Genomic DNA, 18,533 nt, shown 5'->3' with positions numbered 1-18,533 from the left:
CAGCAAACTTATTGCACATGTGTTCGGATTTGGATCCGAAGATTATGTCATCGACATAAATTTGAACAAGCAAGAGATCTTCTCCTTCTTTGAGAGTGAACAACGTTCTGTCCACAGATCCCTTTTTGAAGCCTTGTTCAACTAGATACTCCGAGAGAGTATCATACCACGCTCTTGGTGCTTGCTTCAACCCATAGAGCGCTTTCTTCAGCTTGTACACCTTTTTTGGTCCAGCAGCCTCAAATCCTGGAGGTTGTTCTACATAGACTTCATCTGTGAGCACTCCATTGAGAAATGCACACTTGACATCCATTTGGTGTACCTTGAAACCTTTGTGAGCTGCAAAAGCTAAGAAGAGTCTGACTGCTTCCAATCTGGCAACTGGGGCAAATGTCTCGTCGTAGTCGATTCCTTCTTCTTGACTGTATCCTTTAGCCACAAGCCTTGCTTTGTTTCTCACAACGTTTCCTTCTTCGTCTTTCTTGTTCTTGAAAATCCATTTCAAGCCAATCACCTTTGCATCGTCTGGTCGATCCACAAGCTCCCAAACAGAATTCCGGTTGAATTCATTGAGTTCTTCTAGCATTGCGATGACCCATTCTGTGGACTTCAGAGCTTCTTCAATATCCTTCGGCTCTGTAGTTGATAAGAAACAACTGGAATTCTTATCTTCGTTGATGCAGTTCTGATTGATGTCGAAGACGAGGTTGCACATAGATCTCCGAGTCTTGACGCCATCTGATGGTTCTCCAATGATGTTCTCCTTAGAGTGGAGTTCAAACCATCTTCGATATTTCTTGATTTCTTCAGGAGATGGTGGAGCTTCTTCAGTTAGAATAGCTCTGGGATGTTGAGCACTTTCTGGAGCAGGGGAGAGTTGAGCTGGGGCGGCTTCTGCGCGTTCAACTTGAACTTCAGCAACTGGAGTTCCCCCTTGACTATTGCCATCTGTATTGGCTCCAGTTTGAACTTCAGACCGTTGGTTGATCTTCTGATACTGAATCATCTCAGTATCTTCATCCTTGCCAGGTCCCCATACTAAGACAGTAGAGGACTCGTCAGTATGGATTTCAGCTTTGGAACCTTCAGTGATCTGAACATTCTTTTCAGCATCTTGTTCCCTGAAACCATCTGTAGACTCATCAAAGATCACATGAGGTGTTTCTTCTACACATAGAGTTTGAGTATTGAACACTCGATAGGCTTTGCTTGAACGTTCTGTTCCGGAGTATCCAAGGAAGACTCCTGGATCAGCCTTGCAATCGAAGGTGTTCAACCTCTTCTTATCGTTGTTGTGTATGAAACACTTAGAACCGAAAGCATGAAAGTGGGCAATCGATGGCTTTCTGTTCTTCCATAACTCGTATGGAGTTCTTCCATGTCTCTGAGTGAGGAAGGAGCGATTCTGCGTGTAGCATGCGTTGTTGACTGCTTCGGCCCAAAACTTCAAGGGGAGTTTTGACTCGGCTAGCATCGTCCTTGCTGCTTCCTTTAGAGACCGGTTTCTTCTCTCTGCAACTCCATTCTGCTGTGGAGTTCTTGCTGCAGAAGTTTGATGACTGATTCCTTGTTCATCACAATACTCACGAATGACAGTATTGAGGAACTCAGTCCCACGATCTGATCTGATGCTGATGATGTTGACTTCATTTTCAACGCTCAGTCTCTTCAACAGCTTTGGCAGTTCCTCCAGTGTCTCCTTCTTTTTGAAAAGAAAGATAACCCAGGTATATCGTGAATAATCATCCACAACTACCAAGGTGTACTTCCTACCGTTGTAGCTTCTTGGAGTGATCGGGCCAAACAGATCCATGTGAAGTAGATGCAGAATCCTTTCAGAGGAGTGTCCTGTCTTTGACTTGAATGTTGTCCGCGTCTGCTTTCCTCTGAGGCATGCTTCACATTCTTGCTTCTTCTGGAATACAATAGAAGGGAGTCCTTCTACCAGTTGATGTTTAGCAAGTTCGTTGATCGTCTTGAAGTTGAGATGGTTGAGTCTCTTGTGCCATAGCCAATTGAGCTCTGAGCTGCTTTTACTGATGAGGCACGTTTCTGGTGGGCTGTCTTCCCAAGAAACGACGTAGAGACTTCCTTGTCTGAATCCCTTCAGAACCACCTTCTTCTGATTGTTTCTAACAGTGAATTCATCCTTTTTGATTTTCACTGTGAAACCACTGTCACAAAATTGACTCACAGACAACAGATTATGTTTAAGACCAGAAACAAAGCTAACATTACTGATACTGGCGTTACCCATGTTGAGCACACCATAGCCTTTTGTTTCTCCAATCGAGTTGTCTCCGAATGCAACTTTGGATCCAGCTTTCTCAACATACTGGGATAGATATTCTTTGTAGCCCGTCATATGCTTCGAGCAGCCACTGTCCAGATACCACGTTCTGATTGAAGCTTTGGCCTCTTCCTTCTTTTTATGTTTCCTGACATTGACCTGCAAGAAAGAGTTGCTTCAGGCACCCAATCAAGCTTTGGGTCCTTCAATGTTAGTTCGAGTTCCCTTTGGAACCCAAATCTGCTTCAGAATTGGTCTGGCTGATTTCTTGCGCATTGTTGGATGTCTGATCGGTGTCGTTGGCGCTTCAGGTGGCATATGAGCATTTTTCCGTTGAGAAATCCTTTTGAAGGCCTCACTCTTGTAGCAGTTCTGTCTGGTGAGTGATTGAGGTCTTCTTTGCTCGCCGAAGTATCTTCCGTGAGATACTTTAGTCTTTGCAGACTTATGGAGATTTGTCTGACGTCCAGTGGCTTGTCGTCGAGGAAGTGGCATGGCTCGACTGGACTCAGCATTGCTTGATCTCCATGGATGTTGTTCTTTCTGAAACTGAACTGAGGATGTCAGTTTCTGACTGATATGGCCTTTCTTCCCCCTGGGTTGATGAGAAAGATTCTTCTTGGCTCCTGATGTTCCTTCCCGGATCTTTGACTGAAATCTGCTTTCCAGCCTTTTCAATATGATGATCTGGTTGGGAGCCTCCTTAGCTCGTCTGTAGCTTCGTGGAAGTGGAACATTTGATCTGGCCATCAGTCTGCGCTTGTGAACTTCATCCATATCATGATCTCTTGATTCTTCTGAGGTTGTGATTTCAGAAGGATCATTCTTAGAGATGATCATGATATCCTTTCCTTTGGCAGCTGCAACCTTTCCTCCGATGCTGTTGACCAGTCCTTTCGATGGAAAGTTGCTCATCATGGGAGACTGCATCATGCAGTTCTTGACTGTTTCTTCCAGCTTGTGATTAAGCCTTTTGATTTCATGAGAAGCTCTTTCACATTCTGAGTTGGAGATTCTGAGCTCTTCTTCCAGTCGGCTATTCTCCATGATTAGCTGATCAAGACATGTTTCATCCGGAAAGTAGATGATTGTCTGATGTTTAGCTCATTCATCATCGATCTCCTTGTCCTTTTTCTGATTCTGCTTGAGGAGATCTTCGAACATTTTCCTCAGCTGACAGTGATCAGTCAGGAGCTGATCAAACTCGTCAGTTTCAACGGATGAGCTATCTCCAGATTCTGAGTGGTCTCCTGAAAGCATCAGGAAGTTATCAGTATATGGAGTTTTCGTGAGAGATTTTACCTCTGGGCCATTCATTCCATTGTCGTGGCTGTTGTCAGCTACACTTTCTGATTCGTTGGCCATCAGGGCTCGGCTCTCATCATCTGAGCTGGAACTGTCGAAGTCGGATGATTCTGATGTGTCGTTGGAAGAGTCAGCATCATCAGCAACCATCGCTTTCTTCTTCAAAGATCTGCGATCTTTCTTTGCTTTCAGTTCCCTGCGCTCAGCTGGAGTCAGATCAGGACATTCATGCTTAAAGTGTCCTTTCTTTCTACATCCATAACATTCCAATTCTTTGATGTCGTAAGCGGCTGACTTCCTTTCTCCGCTTCGATCTGTGGAATGTCTGGAGTCCCTTTCTCTTTCTTTTCCCTTGTAGTGCTGCTTGTGGAACCTTCTGTACTTCCGGAACTTGGACCCCATCTTGTTGAATCTGTCAGTCAACAAGGCATATTGACTGAAGAAGTCCTCAGGGTTGAGTTCCGTTGGCTCCTTGATCTGCTTCTTGCCTTCTCTGGTTGAGGCCTTCAGTGCAACTCCTCTTGAGGTTGATGGACCATCTTCGTCTGATCCTCCAGCCTTCTTGTTACCAAGATTTCTCAGAAGATCGAACTCATTTGCCATGAGATCGGAGAAAAGCTTGTTTGTCGGGAGCTGACTGAATCCTGGCTTATGCTGATGAGAGACTGAGTAGATCTGCCATTCTCCTCGTGGCAGTGCTCGAAGAATCTTCAAGTTGATTTCTCGTTGAGTGTATTTGTCTTTGGAAATGGATTGAACTTCATTCAATATGAGATTGAATCTTTGTTCCATCTCCTCGACAGATTCATTCTTGAGCATGAGGAAGGAGTCGAATTTCTGACAAGCTATGGAAAGCTTATTCTCCTTGATCTCCTCAGAACCTACGCACATTCTTTCCAGAATATCCCACATCTCCTTTGCTGTCCTGCACTTGATGATCTTCATGACATACTTGTCAGGAATGGTGCCGGAGATGATGCTTTTGGCGAGGTTGTCTAGCTCATCTTGCTTCCTTTCTTCTGTGGTGAAGTCTGCCTTTGACTTGGGCTGGTCCTCATCGTAAGGTTCCTGACGGATGTCAGTAGGAACCCTTTTTACAGTTTCGGTGATAATGATTGGACCGCTGGTGATGACTTCCCACATTCTACAATGTTGGGCAATGAGGAAGCTTTCAAGCCGAAACTTCCATATGTCGTATTTTTCAATACAAAACATAGGTAGAGAAGATAATCTGCTGTGGTTAGTCTCCATCAAAAAAGAGAGAACAGGTAACAGCAGATAAAGCAAGTAGCAAGCACAAAACAATAAGAAAGAGTAAAACTTTTTCGAGACCTTTAATAAGGATCTAGTTCAAGTAGAACTAGTCAGAGACAGATAGTTCTTGCGAACAACCTGCTTTGATACCAATTGTTAGGTCCGGGGGGTCTCGAATAGGTGTATGGGGGGGAGGGAATACACCTATAGGCTATTTTTATGACTATCTACAAACCTCAATCAGAGGGATCTCAGTCAGAGATAGAAGCGAAACTTTACACGCAAACAAGACACCTGTTTAACCGAAATAAGTGTTGACCAACAGGGTTGACGACTGATACTGAAAGCTCTCCAGTAAAGAGTTATCAGTTAAGTCACTGGAACTTAACTGATCCACGTAAGGGCTTCAGTCGTGTTTGCAAAGATGAAGATGATATCTCTCTTCCTTACTATCAGAGGATAGTGAGTCAGATTGATATCATACGCAGCGGAAATTAAACTTAGTTTCGAATAGCCTCGGTGGAGCAGATAGTTGGATTAAGGTTTCTCTTTTCAGTTAGTCAGCATTCAGTTTTATCAATTGAAATAACACAGTTATGAATGTAAAACTGAAAGCTGTAAATAACACAGAGACTTTTACGTGGTTCGGAAAAACTCTTTCCTACATCCACGGCTGGTTGATCAGACCAACAATCCACTCCGCAAGTGCTTCCCTGGTGCACTGCAAACCGTGAACTAAAGATAAACTCTCTCTTCAGCACCTACACACCTCGCGTAGGGTTTCCCTACCTACACACCTCGCGCAGGATTTCAGCACCTACACAGCTCGCGCAGGATTTCCTTGCTAAGCACACGTCGTGCTCAGACTTCCCTATCAGAGTTCAGAACACCTTCTGAAACTCCGAGTCACTCAAACACTCTTATGGGGGAGAGGTTTAAACGAGTACCAACTATACTTACAAAGAACAAGTTCTTTGAAGCAAGTTTGACCTTTGGCTTCTGGTACACAGAATATATGCCTAGGGTCTAAGAGAATGTATGTAATCAGCAGTGACTGATTTTGGCTTTGGAATTCTCTTCTTCGATTCAAGCTTTGGGCGGTTTAAGCTTTAGGCTGAGTAGCTATTTCGTCAGAGCTTCAGCTTATGTCGTTGAATCGGTGAAGATTGAAGTGATCCTCGAGTGCTATTTGTAGGAGAACTCTTGAATAGATCCGTTGGCGTAAATCGTCCTCAAGATTTCTTCCGTTGAAGAGCAATTCGAATTTGGGCTGAGGCTTCAATCTTCGAGGTTCCTTGTCTGTGTGGAAACGGCTCTCTTTGATGGACAGGAGATGTGACATCTCTGAAAAGTAACCACCAGATAGGAATGACCTCTGCAGAGATAAGATATTGAGATATCTCTGCATTTAATGCGGCTGTACTTGAGCGTACGTGGCTTCCTCTGAACGTTGGAAGATCAGTCCTAGGAGGAATGTTCAACTGATACTTGACTTTAGTATCAGTCCATGGCGCGCATTAAATAATCAGTCTTCAACTGATTCTTCAACTGATACTTCAGTTGGTAACTGCAGTCTTCAGTCTTCAGTCTTCGTTCTTCAGTCTTCAGTCTTCAGTCTTTGACACCGCAACTAAACTAGAAACGAACTCTAACACTTGAGTTCAAAAACGATTATAGTCTATTACATTTAAGTCCTATGAATTTTGGTATCATCAAAACAAGGGTTAGGATATTCCACAAGGTTCCCAACATCTCACATGCAACAATCATTTTAGAAATATTTTTCAACTATAATTTATTGTTTTCATTATAAATCATTCAAGTTCATTTTTCTTCGATTTTCTCTCTCTAAAAAAATATTTTCTCTCTCTAACAAAAAAATTATCTCTCTAGCTTATAAGCTCAATTATCCAAACACTTTGACAACTTATAAGCTTTTAAAAATTACATCTTATAAGCTCTTGAAACATCTTATAAGCTTCAAGAGCTTATAAGCTCTTTAAAATAAGCTTAGCCAAACACCCTCATAATTCCACATTTTATCCTTATATTTTAACCTTAAAAATACTCCTTATTTATAAAAAAAACCTACTTTTAGCCACGCTTAATTCAACCTCGACCACTTATTTCATTTAATGACGAGACTCCTTCTCTATTACATAGAACTCACCAAATATTGCATTAAAACTTGTGCACAACTAAATTGACATAGTTTTATGGACGGAGGGAGTAATATGCAATTTTAAAGGGATAGGGAAGCACACGTTTTTTTTTTAAATGATTATCATTTTTAAATTTTTATATCTAAATATTTTATGTTGATTATTAGATTTAAAATACAGATAAGTGAAATTATAAGTATAACTTTCCATTATTTGATCAAAATATATTCCACAAACCTTTAAAAAAATACTATCTCCGTCCACAAAAAATAGTCAATTTTTGTCATTTTGGAATGTCCACAAAAATTAGTCCATTTATATTTTTGGAATGTTTCTCTCACATGGTGGACCTTGTAAACACAAATTTTATTGTATTCAATTTAATGAAATACAAAAATGTGTACAAATCCAAAATATATGGGTTGAGACGAATTTGTATGCGGGTTGCGAATCTCCACTTGATCCTCTGATTATCCTCTTCAAATGTTACTTGCAATCTTTGGAGGGAAGTACGCCTTCTTGATCTCCTTGGATTTGATTTGATGACTTGAACTTGAATTTGAATTTGATGACGTCAATCCGGAGGGCTTCCACCTTATTTCTGAATCAAACGTTGACTTTGATGAATTTGATGAAGAACGTGTTGACTTCCTTGTAGAACGCCTTGAAACTTGAGCTTTGGGCTTTATAACGTTGATGCAGAGGGCCTACGCCTTATTTCTAGATCGAGCATTGGATTTGACTTGAGCTTTTGGGTTGCTTCCACGAAGAATGCCTTGATTGTTGGAGATGACTTCGTTGTAGTGAATTACTCCTTCAATGCTTGAGCTCTCAAATGATTTGTGTGTGTTTAGCACTGATATGGGGACCCCTATTTATAGTTGTAGGAAGAGTCAGGCTTTGGGCCAAAGCCCACATGATTATGGGCTTAGGGCTGACGTGGCACGATCCTATTGGCTTTTGAAGATTGATACATATCAATATTAGATTTGACTTGCTGCCAAAGAAATTGATTTCTATATTTGAAATATGGTAATATCTTTATCAATAATATATCATATTTAATCTTGGATTTCATAAGATTCCAAAATAAACAAAGATATAAAATTAATAAAATATTTTTTATTTTTGTTAAAATTCGTGCGCCTACAAATGCCCCCTCGAGACTTGTTCATGGACGACTTGTTGTGAAAATGAACGAGTCTCGACAATTTTGAATTTATTAGATAGTTTATACTCGTATCAAGGAGTCTTTCACTTGAATTTGAATTTGTAGACATTTTATACTCGTGTCAAGGAGTCTTTCGCTTGAATTTGAATTTGTAGACATTTTATACTCGTGTCAAGGAGTCTTTCGCTTGAATTTGAATTTTTAGACATTTTATACTCGTATCAATGAGTCTTTCACTTGAATTTGAATTTGTAGACATTTTATACTCGTGTCAAGGAGCTTCTTGATAGTTTAGGCTCTTATCAAGGAGCATAATTGATAGTTTAGGCTCTTATCAAGAAGCATTTGACTTTATGAATTTCAACTTGAAGATTGGTTTGTGGTCACATTTGAAGTTTCTTCATCATCTTCACTAGGGGATTTCTTCATCATCTTCACTTGGGATTTCTTCAAGAGATTTGCCCCCATGACTTGCTTCTTCGTCTTCTTGAAAGTCGTCTGACATTTGCATGTGTAGATCATCAACTTTATTTGCGATCATGCTTAACTCCATGTCATGAGCTCTAGTAGTCAACTCTTCAAACGTATTTGGTCGAATTCCTTTTAAGATGTATTGAAGGCTCCAATGCATGCCTTGAATGCACATCTCGATTGCTGAAGCTTCAGATAGTCGATCTTTACAATTTAAGCTCAAGTCCCTCCATCGGTTGATGTAGTCGATGACTGACTCTTCTTTCCATTGTTTTGAGTTTGTAAGCTCAACTATGCTCACTGTTCTTCGAGTGCTATAGAAGCGATTGAGGAACTCCTTTTGCATTTGCCCCCAACTATCGATGGAATTTGGCTCCAAGTTAACATACCAATCAAATGCATTGTCTTTCAAGGAACAAACAAATTGCTTCACCAAGTAATCTCCATATGTTCCCGCATCATTGCATGTCTCTATAAAGTGAGCCACATGTTGCTTTGGATTGCCTTTGCCATCAAATTGTTGAAACTTTGGAGGCTGGTAGCCTATTGGCATCTTCAAGGAGTCAATCCTTGTAGTATATGACTTGCTATAAGTCCATGCTGATTTCGAGGTCCCTTCGAACTTATCTTTGATCGTTCCCATGATGAAGTCTTTGAGTTGATTGATGTGAATGAAGCCTTATTATACTAACTTTCAGAAGCAAAATAATGATGTTGAAAAATCAAATAATGAGAATTTTCAAATAATCATATGAACACTTGTTTTCGAGTCAACCTTATAGGGCTCAGGCTAATTTCAAATCAACTCTATCAGATTGTCAGACTATTTTGTTACAAGTCAATAAGGTTGAAATTTTACTGGGCTGATTTTTTTCTTCAGCCCAAACCCTTTCAAGTTACTGGATTATTCGGGTCAACCACAAGTTTTGGGCTGAATTGACATCCCTACTTCTTCCTATTCAATATATATATTTTCTTTGTACCACTTGATTTGGCCTGCTTTCATTTATGGGTTGTCTCATTCAACTTGACTTATTTTCTTTTTAATAATCAATTTTCACTACAACAAATATAAGTTCGCACACTTTTACACACTTCTACACTATAATCTTCTTCTTCTTCTAAATAACTGTATTAAAAGGAACTAGATCAAGTTAAGTATCTTTCTAATCTTATGCACACAAATTAAGAAATTTTATATAAAAAAATTAGCCTTGATAAATTATGAATCTATAATTAATAAAGAGTGATAACTATAGGTTTTAAGGTGAGTTATTAGGGGTAATAATGAAATGACCCGGGTTCGATCCCTCTTGGGAGCGAATTGGAGATTGGAGATATAAGGTGGATTTGGTGAATGGAGAGATAATGTGGTTCTTGGAGTGGATGGGGGAACTAATTACTAACATCTAACATGACTTTGCCCGATCAAAAAAAAATAAAAATAAATAATTATTGTAAATAATACTCCCTCCGTCCACGAAATGAGTACCCATATTTCCATTTTCGTCCGTCCACGAAATGAGTACCCATTTCCTTTTTTGGCAAGTGTACCCCACACAACACTTTAATTAATACACTAAAAAAGGTGGGACATTTATTCTATTCACACTACACTCAATATATTTCTTAAAACCCGTGCCGTCCACAAATGGGTACTCATTTTGTGGACGGAGGGAGTATTATTTATTATTATTGTACATTACTTATTCATATATATATATATATATATATATATATATATATGATGGATTTGAAAGAGACGGTTAATGAGAATACAGAATCTGGTTTCTGTCTATTCTTTCTTCTTCTCTTCTCTCTGCATCTTCTACTTTTTACTTTGGAATTGCTTGCTCAAGGGGATATTACAATACGTTATCAGCACGAATCTCTAGCCAACTGGGTGAACACGGAGATAGACAATAAGAAAAAATCGTATTTTTCTTGCAAGGTAATTTTTTTTTTTTCACTTCTGAATTCAACGCGATAAGGAATTTAGTTGCATAAAATGACCGAAACAAATTTAGGAAGAAAAGGAAATACAAACAAATCCGGAGAGAAAAAGTAAAAATTTACAGAATGGTGGCGTGCGTGAGAGAAAGCAAAAGAGGAAATTAGGATTGCCAGAAATTAGGACCCTAATTCGAAAAGGTTGAATTTTGAGAACTGAGAGAATATTCTTATATCTTGTGGTTTAGGTTTTCCTGTACATATAGTTAGATGTATTTTTTCTAATAATCTCGATGCTTTATTTTGGTCAATAAATGCCAAACATTAACAAAATTTTGCATTGCTTTATATGTACAATTATATAAATTCTGTTTATATTAAAAAATATATATATTTAATATGTTGGGATAGGCGTATTAATTTCTTAAGGATCTTCTCCCTACGGGATAGAAATTATTACGTCTTAAGGATCGTCTCCCAATTATAATATTTTTATTGCTTGTTATTTTTTATTTTTTATTTTTAAAATGAATTGGTTGACTAATAATTGTGTATAATTGTCTATTTTCCTATTGGTAATTGAATTTTTTTTTTCTTTTCATTATTTGTTATAGTTTGAATATGTCTGATATCAACAAAAGAGAATTCACCGAGCTTGCTCTTGATGGTGGTAACTATTTAACTTGGGCTTTGGATGTTGAAATATACCTCGCCTCATGTGATTTGAGTGACGCTATAGTTCCAGATTCTTCATGTAGCTCCGCCCAGAAGGCGAAAGCTTTGATTTTCTTGCGTCATCATTTGAATAAGGACTTAAAAAATGAGTACCTTACTGAAAAGGACCCTGTTGTACTATGGCAATCCCTGAAGGATCACTTTGATCAACAAAAGGCCATTATTCTCCCTCAGGCACAATATGATTGGCTGAATTTACGCTTTCAGGATTTCAAGTCCGTGATTGAGTACAATTCTACCTTACATCGTATTGTGTCACAGCTGAAACTCTGTAAGCAAGAAGTTACAGAGATTGATTTGATAGAGAAGACTCTATCTACTTTTCATGCCAGTAACCTTGTACTCCAGCAGCAGTACAGAGCCAAGAATTATACTAGGCATTCAGAACTCATTTCTGCTTTACTTGTAGCAGAGAAACATAATCAGCTTTTGATGAGAAACCACAATGCAAGACCAGTTGGTTCACAAGCAGTGCCTGAAGCACATGCTACCACTTATAGAGGTGGTCGAGGGAGAGGCCGAGGAAAAGCGAATTGGTCATAACGTGGTGGAAGAGGTTGGTCCTATAGAGGAGGTCGAGGTCGAGGTCGAGGTCGTGGATACAATCATATTGCTAGATTCCAAAGTCATGGAAAAGGATCTCATAAGACATCGCATCCACAAGAAGCAAGTACATCTCATCAAACTCCAGAAACACAACAAACTTGTTACAGGTGTGGGTGCGATGGTCATTGGAGTCGTACATGTCGCACCGCCAAGCACCTCGTTGAAGCATATCAAATGTTGCAAAAGAACAAGAAAGGCAAGAAAATTCGAAGTGAAATACATCATGCCAGTTTGCCTGAAGCAAATTTGGAGTTTAATGCCGATGATGATGATTTAATGCAACTTGATCTTGAAGATTATAGAGATCAAAAGTAATTTGATTTGTTGGATTATTCAGACATTTTAGGATTTTATTTATGGTTCGCGTTTTATTTGCAAACTGTTAGTAATTTAGTTTGTTTTTGTGTGTTTGCAATACTTAAAATTCTATTATTATTGTGACCTATTTGCTATCTTTATTTGCTATTTTCTTGATTTATATATTTTTTTTTTTACTTCTTTGCTTTTAGAATGTCAAACTCAAACTTGCAACTCATGGAGAATGAAAGTACATTGTGTCTAGTGGATAGTGCCACAACACATACTATACTTACTGATAGAAAATATTTTCAAACTCTTACTGAAAAAAGGGGGAGCGTCACTACAATTGCAAATGACAATATCCTTATTGTCGGCTCTGGAAGAGCTTCTCTTATACTCCCCATGGGTACAGAATTAATTATCAATGATGCACTTTTGTATCCACAATCAAAACGTACCCTTCTTAGTTTTAAAGACATCCGACTAAACGGTTTTCACATTGAAACTGAAACCGATAACAATAGTGAATTTCTTCTCATCACTCAGAATGTTGGATGTAGGAAACAAATTCTTGAGAAGTTCCATTCTTTCTCCTCTGGGTTGTATTATACTCATATTAAATCTAACAATCATGTTGCGTTAAGCATAAAATTTAAAGACCCAAAATCTTTTATATTATGGCATGAACGATTGGGTCATCCTGGGCATAATATGATACGTCGGATTATTACTAATGCTATTGGGCACAATATACAAACAAAAGATCTATCACCTTCAAATGAATTTGTTTGTGAAGCATGTGCAAAAGGTAAGCTTATAGTACGACCTTCTCGTACCAAAGTGAAATTAGAATCTCCTTCTTTTCTTGAACGAATTCAAGGAGATATATGTGGACCAATTCACCCAGCGTCCGGACCATTTCAATATTTTATGGTCCTGATTGATGCTTCTACTCGATGGACTTATGTATGCTTATTATCTACTCGCAATAAAGCATTTGCAAAGCTTATTGCCAAAATAATTGAATTAAGAGCTCAATTTCCTGATTACCCAATAAAGTTCATTCGAATGGACAACGCTGGTGAATTCACATCAAAATCTTTTGATGAATATTGTATGTCATTGGGTATCAAAGTGGAGCATCCTGTTCCATATGTCCACACACAAAATGGTCTAGCTGAATCATTGATCAAACGTTTAAAACTAGTAGCTAGACCATTGCTACAAAAATCAAACTTACCTATTACTTGTTGGGGTCATGCGATTTTGCATGCTGCAAATTTGCTCCAAATCCGACCAACTGCATATCATGAATATTCCCCAATACAATTAGTACGTGGTAAAGAACCAAACATTTCCCATCTGCGAATATTTGGTTGTGGAGTTTATACTCCAATAGCGCCACCAAAACGTACCACAATGGGCCCTCAGCGTAAGCTAGGTATATACGTGGGTTATGAATCTCCATCTATAATTAAATTTCTTGAACCCATGACTGGGGATCAATTTACTGCCCGGTACGCTGACTGTATTTTTGATGAAGATCATTTCCCAACATTAGGGGGAGACAAAAGCCCAACTTCAACACAATGTCGAGAAATTTCATGGAATGAAAAGAATCTTCACTATTTAGATCCACGTACTAATGAATCTGAACTGGAAGTTCAAAGGATAATTAACTTGCAATATTTAGCAAGTAATTTGCCAGATGCATTTACTGATCATAAAGGAGTGACAAAATCTCATATTCCTGCTATGAATGCACCACAAAGGATTGAAGTTCCATATGGACAAAATAAATCAGCTGATAATCCCGAACGCCAGAAGCGTGGGAGACCTATTGGTGCTAAAGATAAAAATCCCCGCAAAGCAAAATCAAATAAGAATATGATATCACTCCAACAACCTCTTGAAGAGGATCATCCTGTAGATGATAATCCTAGTACTTCTAAAAGTGCACTAACTAATACTGGGATTGCGGAACAACCAGATCATAATATAATGGGAATTGATAAAAATCTGGTTGATGTCAACATTGAAGTTGCTATGAACTTTATAAATACGGGAGAAACTTATAATAGAAATGTTATTGTAATAGACGATGTATTTGTCTCAACAATTGCATGTACTATTTCAAATGATAATCTGGATCCAGAACCAAAAACAGTAGCACAGTGCCGGAAGCGCTCTGATTGGTTGAAATGGAAGGAAGCAATTGAGGCAGAGTATAACTCGCTAAAGAAAAGAAAAGTTCTTGGTACTATAATACTTATACCCGACAATGTTGAACCATTGGGATATAGATGGGTATTTGTACGAAAGAGAGATGAGAACAATGAGGTGGCAAGATATAAAGCGAGATTAGTAGCTCAAGGGTTTTCGCAGAGACCTGGAATTGATTTTGATCAAACATATTCTCCTGTTTTAGATGGCATAACATTCCGCTATTTGATATCTCTGGCATCATCAATGAATTTAGAAATGCAGTTAATGGACGTCGTGACTGCATATTTATATGGGTCACTAGACGCTGATATCTATATGAAAATCCCTGAAGGATTCAAAATTCCTCATATGAAGGAAAATGAAACTCGTGACATGTATTGTGTGAAATTAGAAAAATCGTTGTACGGTTTAAAACAGTCGGGAAAGATGTGGTATAACCGACTTAGTGAATTCCTCTTGAAGAAGGAATATGTGAATAATGATATATGCCCTTGTGTGTTCATTAAAAGATCACAAAATGGTTTTTGTATCATTTCTGTTTATGTTGATGATATAAATATAATTGGAACACGCAAAGAGGTTGAAGAAGCTCGTTCATGCTTAAAGATGGAGTTTGAAATGAAAGACTTGGGTAAAACCAAGTTTTGTCTCGGCCTGCAGATCGAGCATCTCCCTGAAGGAATTCTCGTACACCAGTCAACTTATGTGAGTAAGATTTTAGAGAAATTCTATATGGATAAATCACATCCACTTAGCACACCTATGGTTGTCCGATCACTAGAAGTAGATAAGGACCCATTTAGACCTAAAGAAGATAATGAGGATATTTTAGGACCAGAAGTTCCTTATTTGAGTGCAATTGGAGCACTACTTTATCTCGCAAATTGCACAAGGCCTGACATAGCATTTGCGGTTAACTTGCTAGCAAGATTCAATGCTTCTCCTACACGAAGACATTGGAATGGTGTTAAACACATACTTCGTTATCTTCAAGGTACAAAAGATCTTGGTTTGTTCTATCCAAGAAACCAAGACATGACATTGGTAGGCTATGCGGATGCTGGTTATTTATCTGATCCCCATAATGCTAAATCTCAGACTGGTTATGTTTTCCTCTGTGGTGGTACAACTATATCTTGGAGATCTGTTAAACAGACTCTAGTTACTACATCCTCAAACCACTCAGAGATTATCGCTTTACATGAGACCGCTAAAGAATGTGCATGGTTAAGATCATTGATACAACATATTCGCGGATCTTGTGGTATTGCAGATGATAAATCTCCCACTGTCCTATATGAGGACAATGCTGCTTGTGTTGCACAAATGGATAGCGGGTACATTAAAGGAAATTTAACAAAACATATATTACCTAAATTCTTTTACCCGCATGAGCTCCAGAAGAGCGGCGAAATTAAAATAAATAAAATTCGCTCTTGTGATAATCTGGCAGATTTATTCACAAAATCCCTTCCTACGTCAACTTTTGAAAAACATGTTCATAATATTGGAATGCGTAGGCTTAGTAGATTATTAGTTTGAGGGGGAGCGAATTCATTATACCTTGAAGGTGTATTTTTGTTGTACTCTTTTTTCCTTACTAAGTTTTTCCCATTGGGTTTTCTTAGTTAAGGTTTTTAATGAGGCAACAAATGCAACACAAAGTTATACATATCACATGTACTCTTTTCTTTGACTGTTTTTTCCCACAGGGTTTTTCAGCGAGAGAGACATGAACATAATCAAGTAATGTCCAAGGGGGAGTATTGTAAATAATATTATTTATTATTATTGTACATTACTTATTCATATATATATATATATATATATGATGGATTTGAAAGAGACGGTTAATGAGAATACAGAATCTGGTTTCTGTCTATTCTTTCTTCTTCTCTTCTCTCTGCATCTTCTACTTTTTACTTTGGAATTGCTTGCTCAAGGGGATATTACAATAATAATAATAATAATAATAATAATAATAATAATAATAATAATAATAATAATAATAATGTTTGAAAAAAGTCTAAAAAGGATACTTATGTTAAAAAAAAGCTAAAATTATTCAAAACGACATTTGAATAGAAGATTCAAGAGAATATTTATAAATAGAGTTTATTGAGGTTGGGATAAAAGATCCCGATTCCCGACCATATCAAAAGATAATTGTCTTTCAAGGGTGCATTCAGATATGAGATTGAGATTAATTAACAGATTAAATGGGCCCTAAATTATCCAAAATAAACTATTATATATAAGAGAGGCCAACACTCATAACGCATGATTAATCTTAGGGTGATTCTATTCATAGCCCCCGTTTTACTCTCCATAGCTTCCTATCTAATAAATAATAAAAAATATTTATGAATTTACTATTTTATCTCATACCCCCAAAAAATGATAGATTTATATATATACAATGAAGAACGAAGCACAGAAATACAAGTTCCCCTCCGGTGACAATTCATCGATTTCAGTTTACAATTTCGATTCCAAAAATATTCATTCGTGAAAATTTATGAAAATTCTACAAAAAGTTCATTTTAAATATTCCCAAAAAAATTGGGTTACTCTGTTTCACCGTTTGAGAGGTTGGGGAAATCTTCTGCATCTTACACCCCCATCAATTTCTTGATACATGAAAATCTTGATTCCAAAAATTTGGGGGATGAATCGATCTTTCTCTCTGTTTTTTAAAAAAAGGTGAAGAGACTTCAACATCTTTGAATCGGAGGCTTTCCTAAAAAAAAAAAAAATCTTTGAATTGGAGGATACCGTACTAGGACCTAGGGAAAAAGAAAGGGGTTATTGCCAGAAAATACATATACTTTGTCAATTTTCTGGTTATATCATGACTTTATAATTTGGCCAAAAAATACATCAATTTTCAATTTAATTGCAATTATAACATGACTTTATAGTCTGGCCAGAAAATACACCAAATTTCAATTTATTCTCAATTATAACAAGACCTTATTTAGATTATTTTTCATCATAGATGTATTAATATGTATTGTATTTATATTAAATTTTTATATATAAAATATTTTTAATTGATTGATTAATTTTTATAAAAATTAAGTTAGATTATTAATTATTTCATAATATATATATATATATGTATATATATATGTATGTATGTTTAAGCCATCAATATAATATCTTGTTTATATATATATATATATATATATATATATATATATATTTGATTTTAATATTCTATTAATTTATTATATATATAATAAGTATTTATTTATTTAAATTGTGAAATTATAAAATATTAGGACCAATTAAAAAAATTACGTACATATATAATAGAAACTATGTTAAAAAGTAAATAATATTATATATTATTTACATATAGATGTATATTTATCAAATATATATGTATTTATATATAGTATATTGTGAGATGAAAAGAAAATTAAAAATATTTAATGTATTAAACTTGATATTATTATATCATGTTATAATTGAGAATAAATTGAAACTTGGTGTATTTTTTGGCCAAACTATAAAGTCATGTTATAATTGCTATTAAATTGAAAATTGATGTATTTTCTGGCCAAATTATAAGGTCATATATAAACCAGAAAATTGACAAAGTATATGTATTTTCTGGCAATAACCCCAAAAAGAAAATCTAAGTTCATCTTCAACAATGGGATTAATCTGCACTCTCAAAAGTAGGGGTGTAAACAAATCAAGCCGCTCGCGAACTATTCGGAGCTCGGCTCGAAAAAAGCTCGTTCAAGTTCGTTTAAAAAAGCTCGATAAATAAACAAATCAAACTTGAGTTTAGTAGTATTCGGCTCGTTAGCTCGTGAACATGTTCGTCAAGTGATTCAGCTTGAAAAATATAACTTATTAGTATATACAACTTATATTTATCCACTAAAATTAATAATGATTGTATTAAATCTCTAATTAATTTTATTTGTCATAAGAAAATAATTAATATATTTATTATTTTAAATAAAATAATTTATTTTTAAAATAAAATAATCAATATTTTAAATATAAATATAAATTTAGAAAGTTTGTATAGGCTTGTGAGCCACTC

At 36.8% G+C, this 18,533-nt stretch overlaps 1 protein-coding gene across 1 annotated transcript; it reads left to right on the top strand.

The window, feature by feature from the left end:
• Positions 1-11,224: 11,224 nt before the first annotated feature.
• Positions 11,225-11,881, top strand: LOC130990625 (uncharacterized). The gene has a single exon (XM_057914846.1). The coding sequence runs from the start codon at positions 11,225-11,227 to the stop codon at positions 11,879-11,881; it is 657 nt and encodes a 218-aa protein (XP_057770829.1).
• Positions 11,882-18,533: the final 6,652 nt, after the last annotated feature.

This window comes from Salvia miltiorrhiza, chromosome 6, assembly GCF_028751815.1.
Source record: "Salvia miltiorrhiza cultivar Shanhuang (shh) chromosome 6, IMPLAD_Smil_shh, whole genome shotgun sequence".
NCBI classification, from domain to species: domain Eukaryota; kingdom Viridiplantae; phylum Streptophyta; class Magnoliopsida; order Lamiales; family Lamiaceae; genus Salvia; species Salvia miltiorrhiza.
Note: the sequence above shows the minus strand (reverse complement) of the source record. Positions and strands in the feature narration are given on the sequence as shown.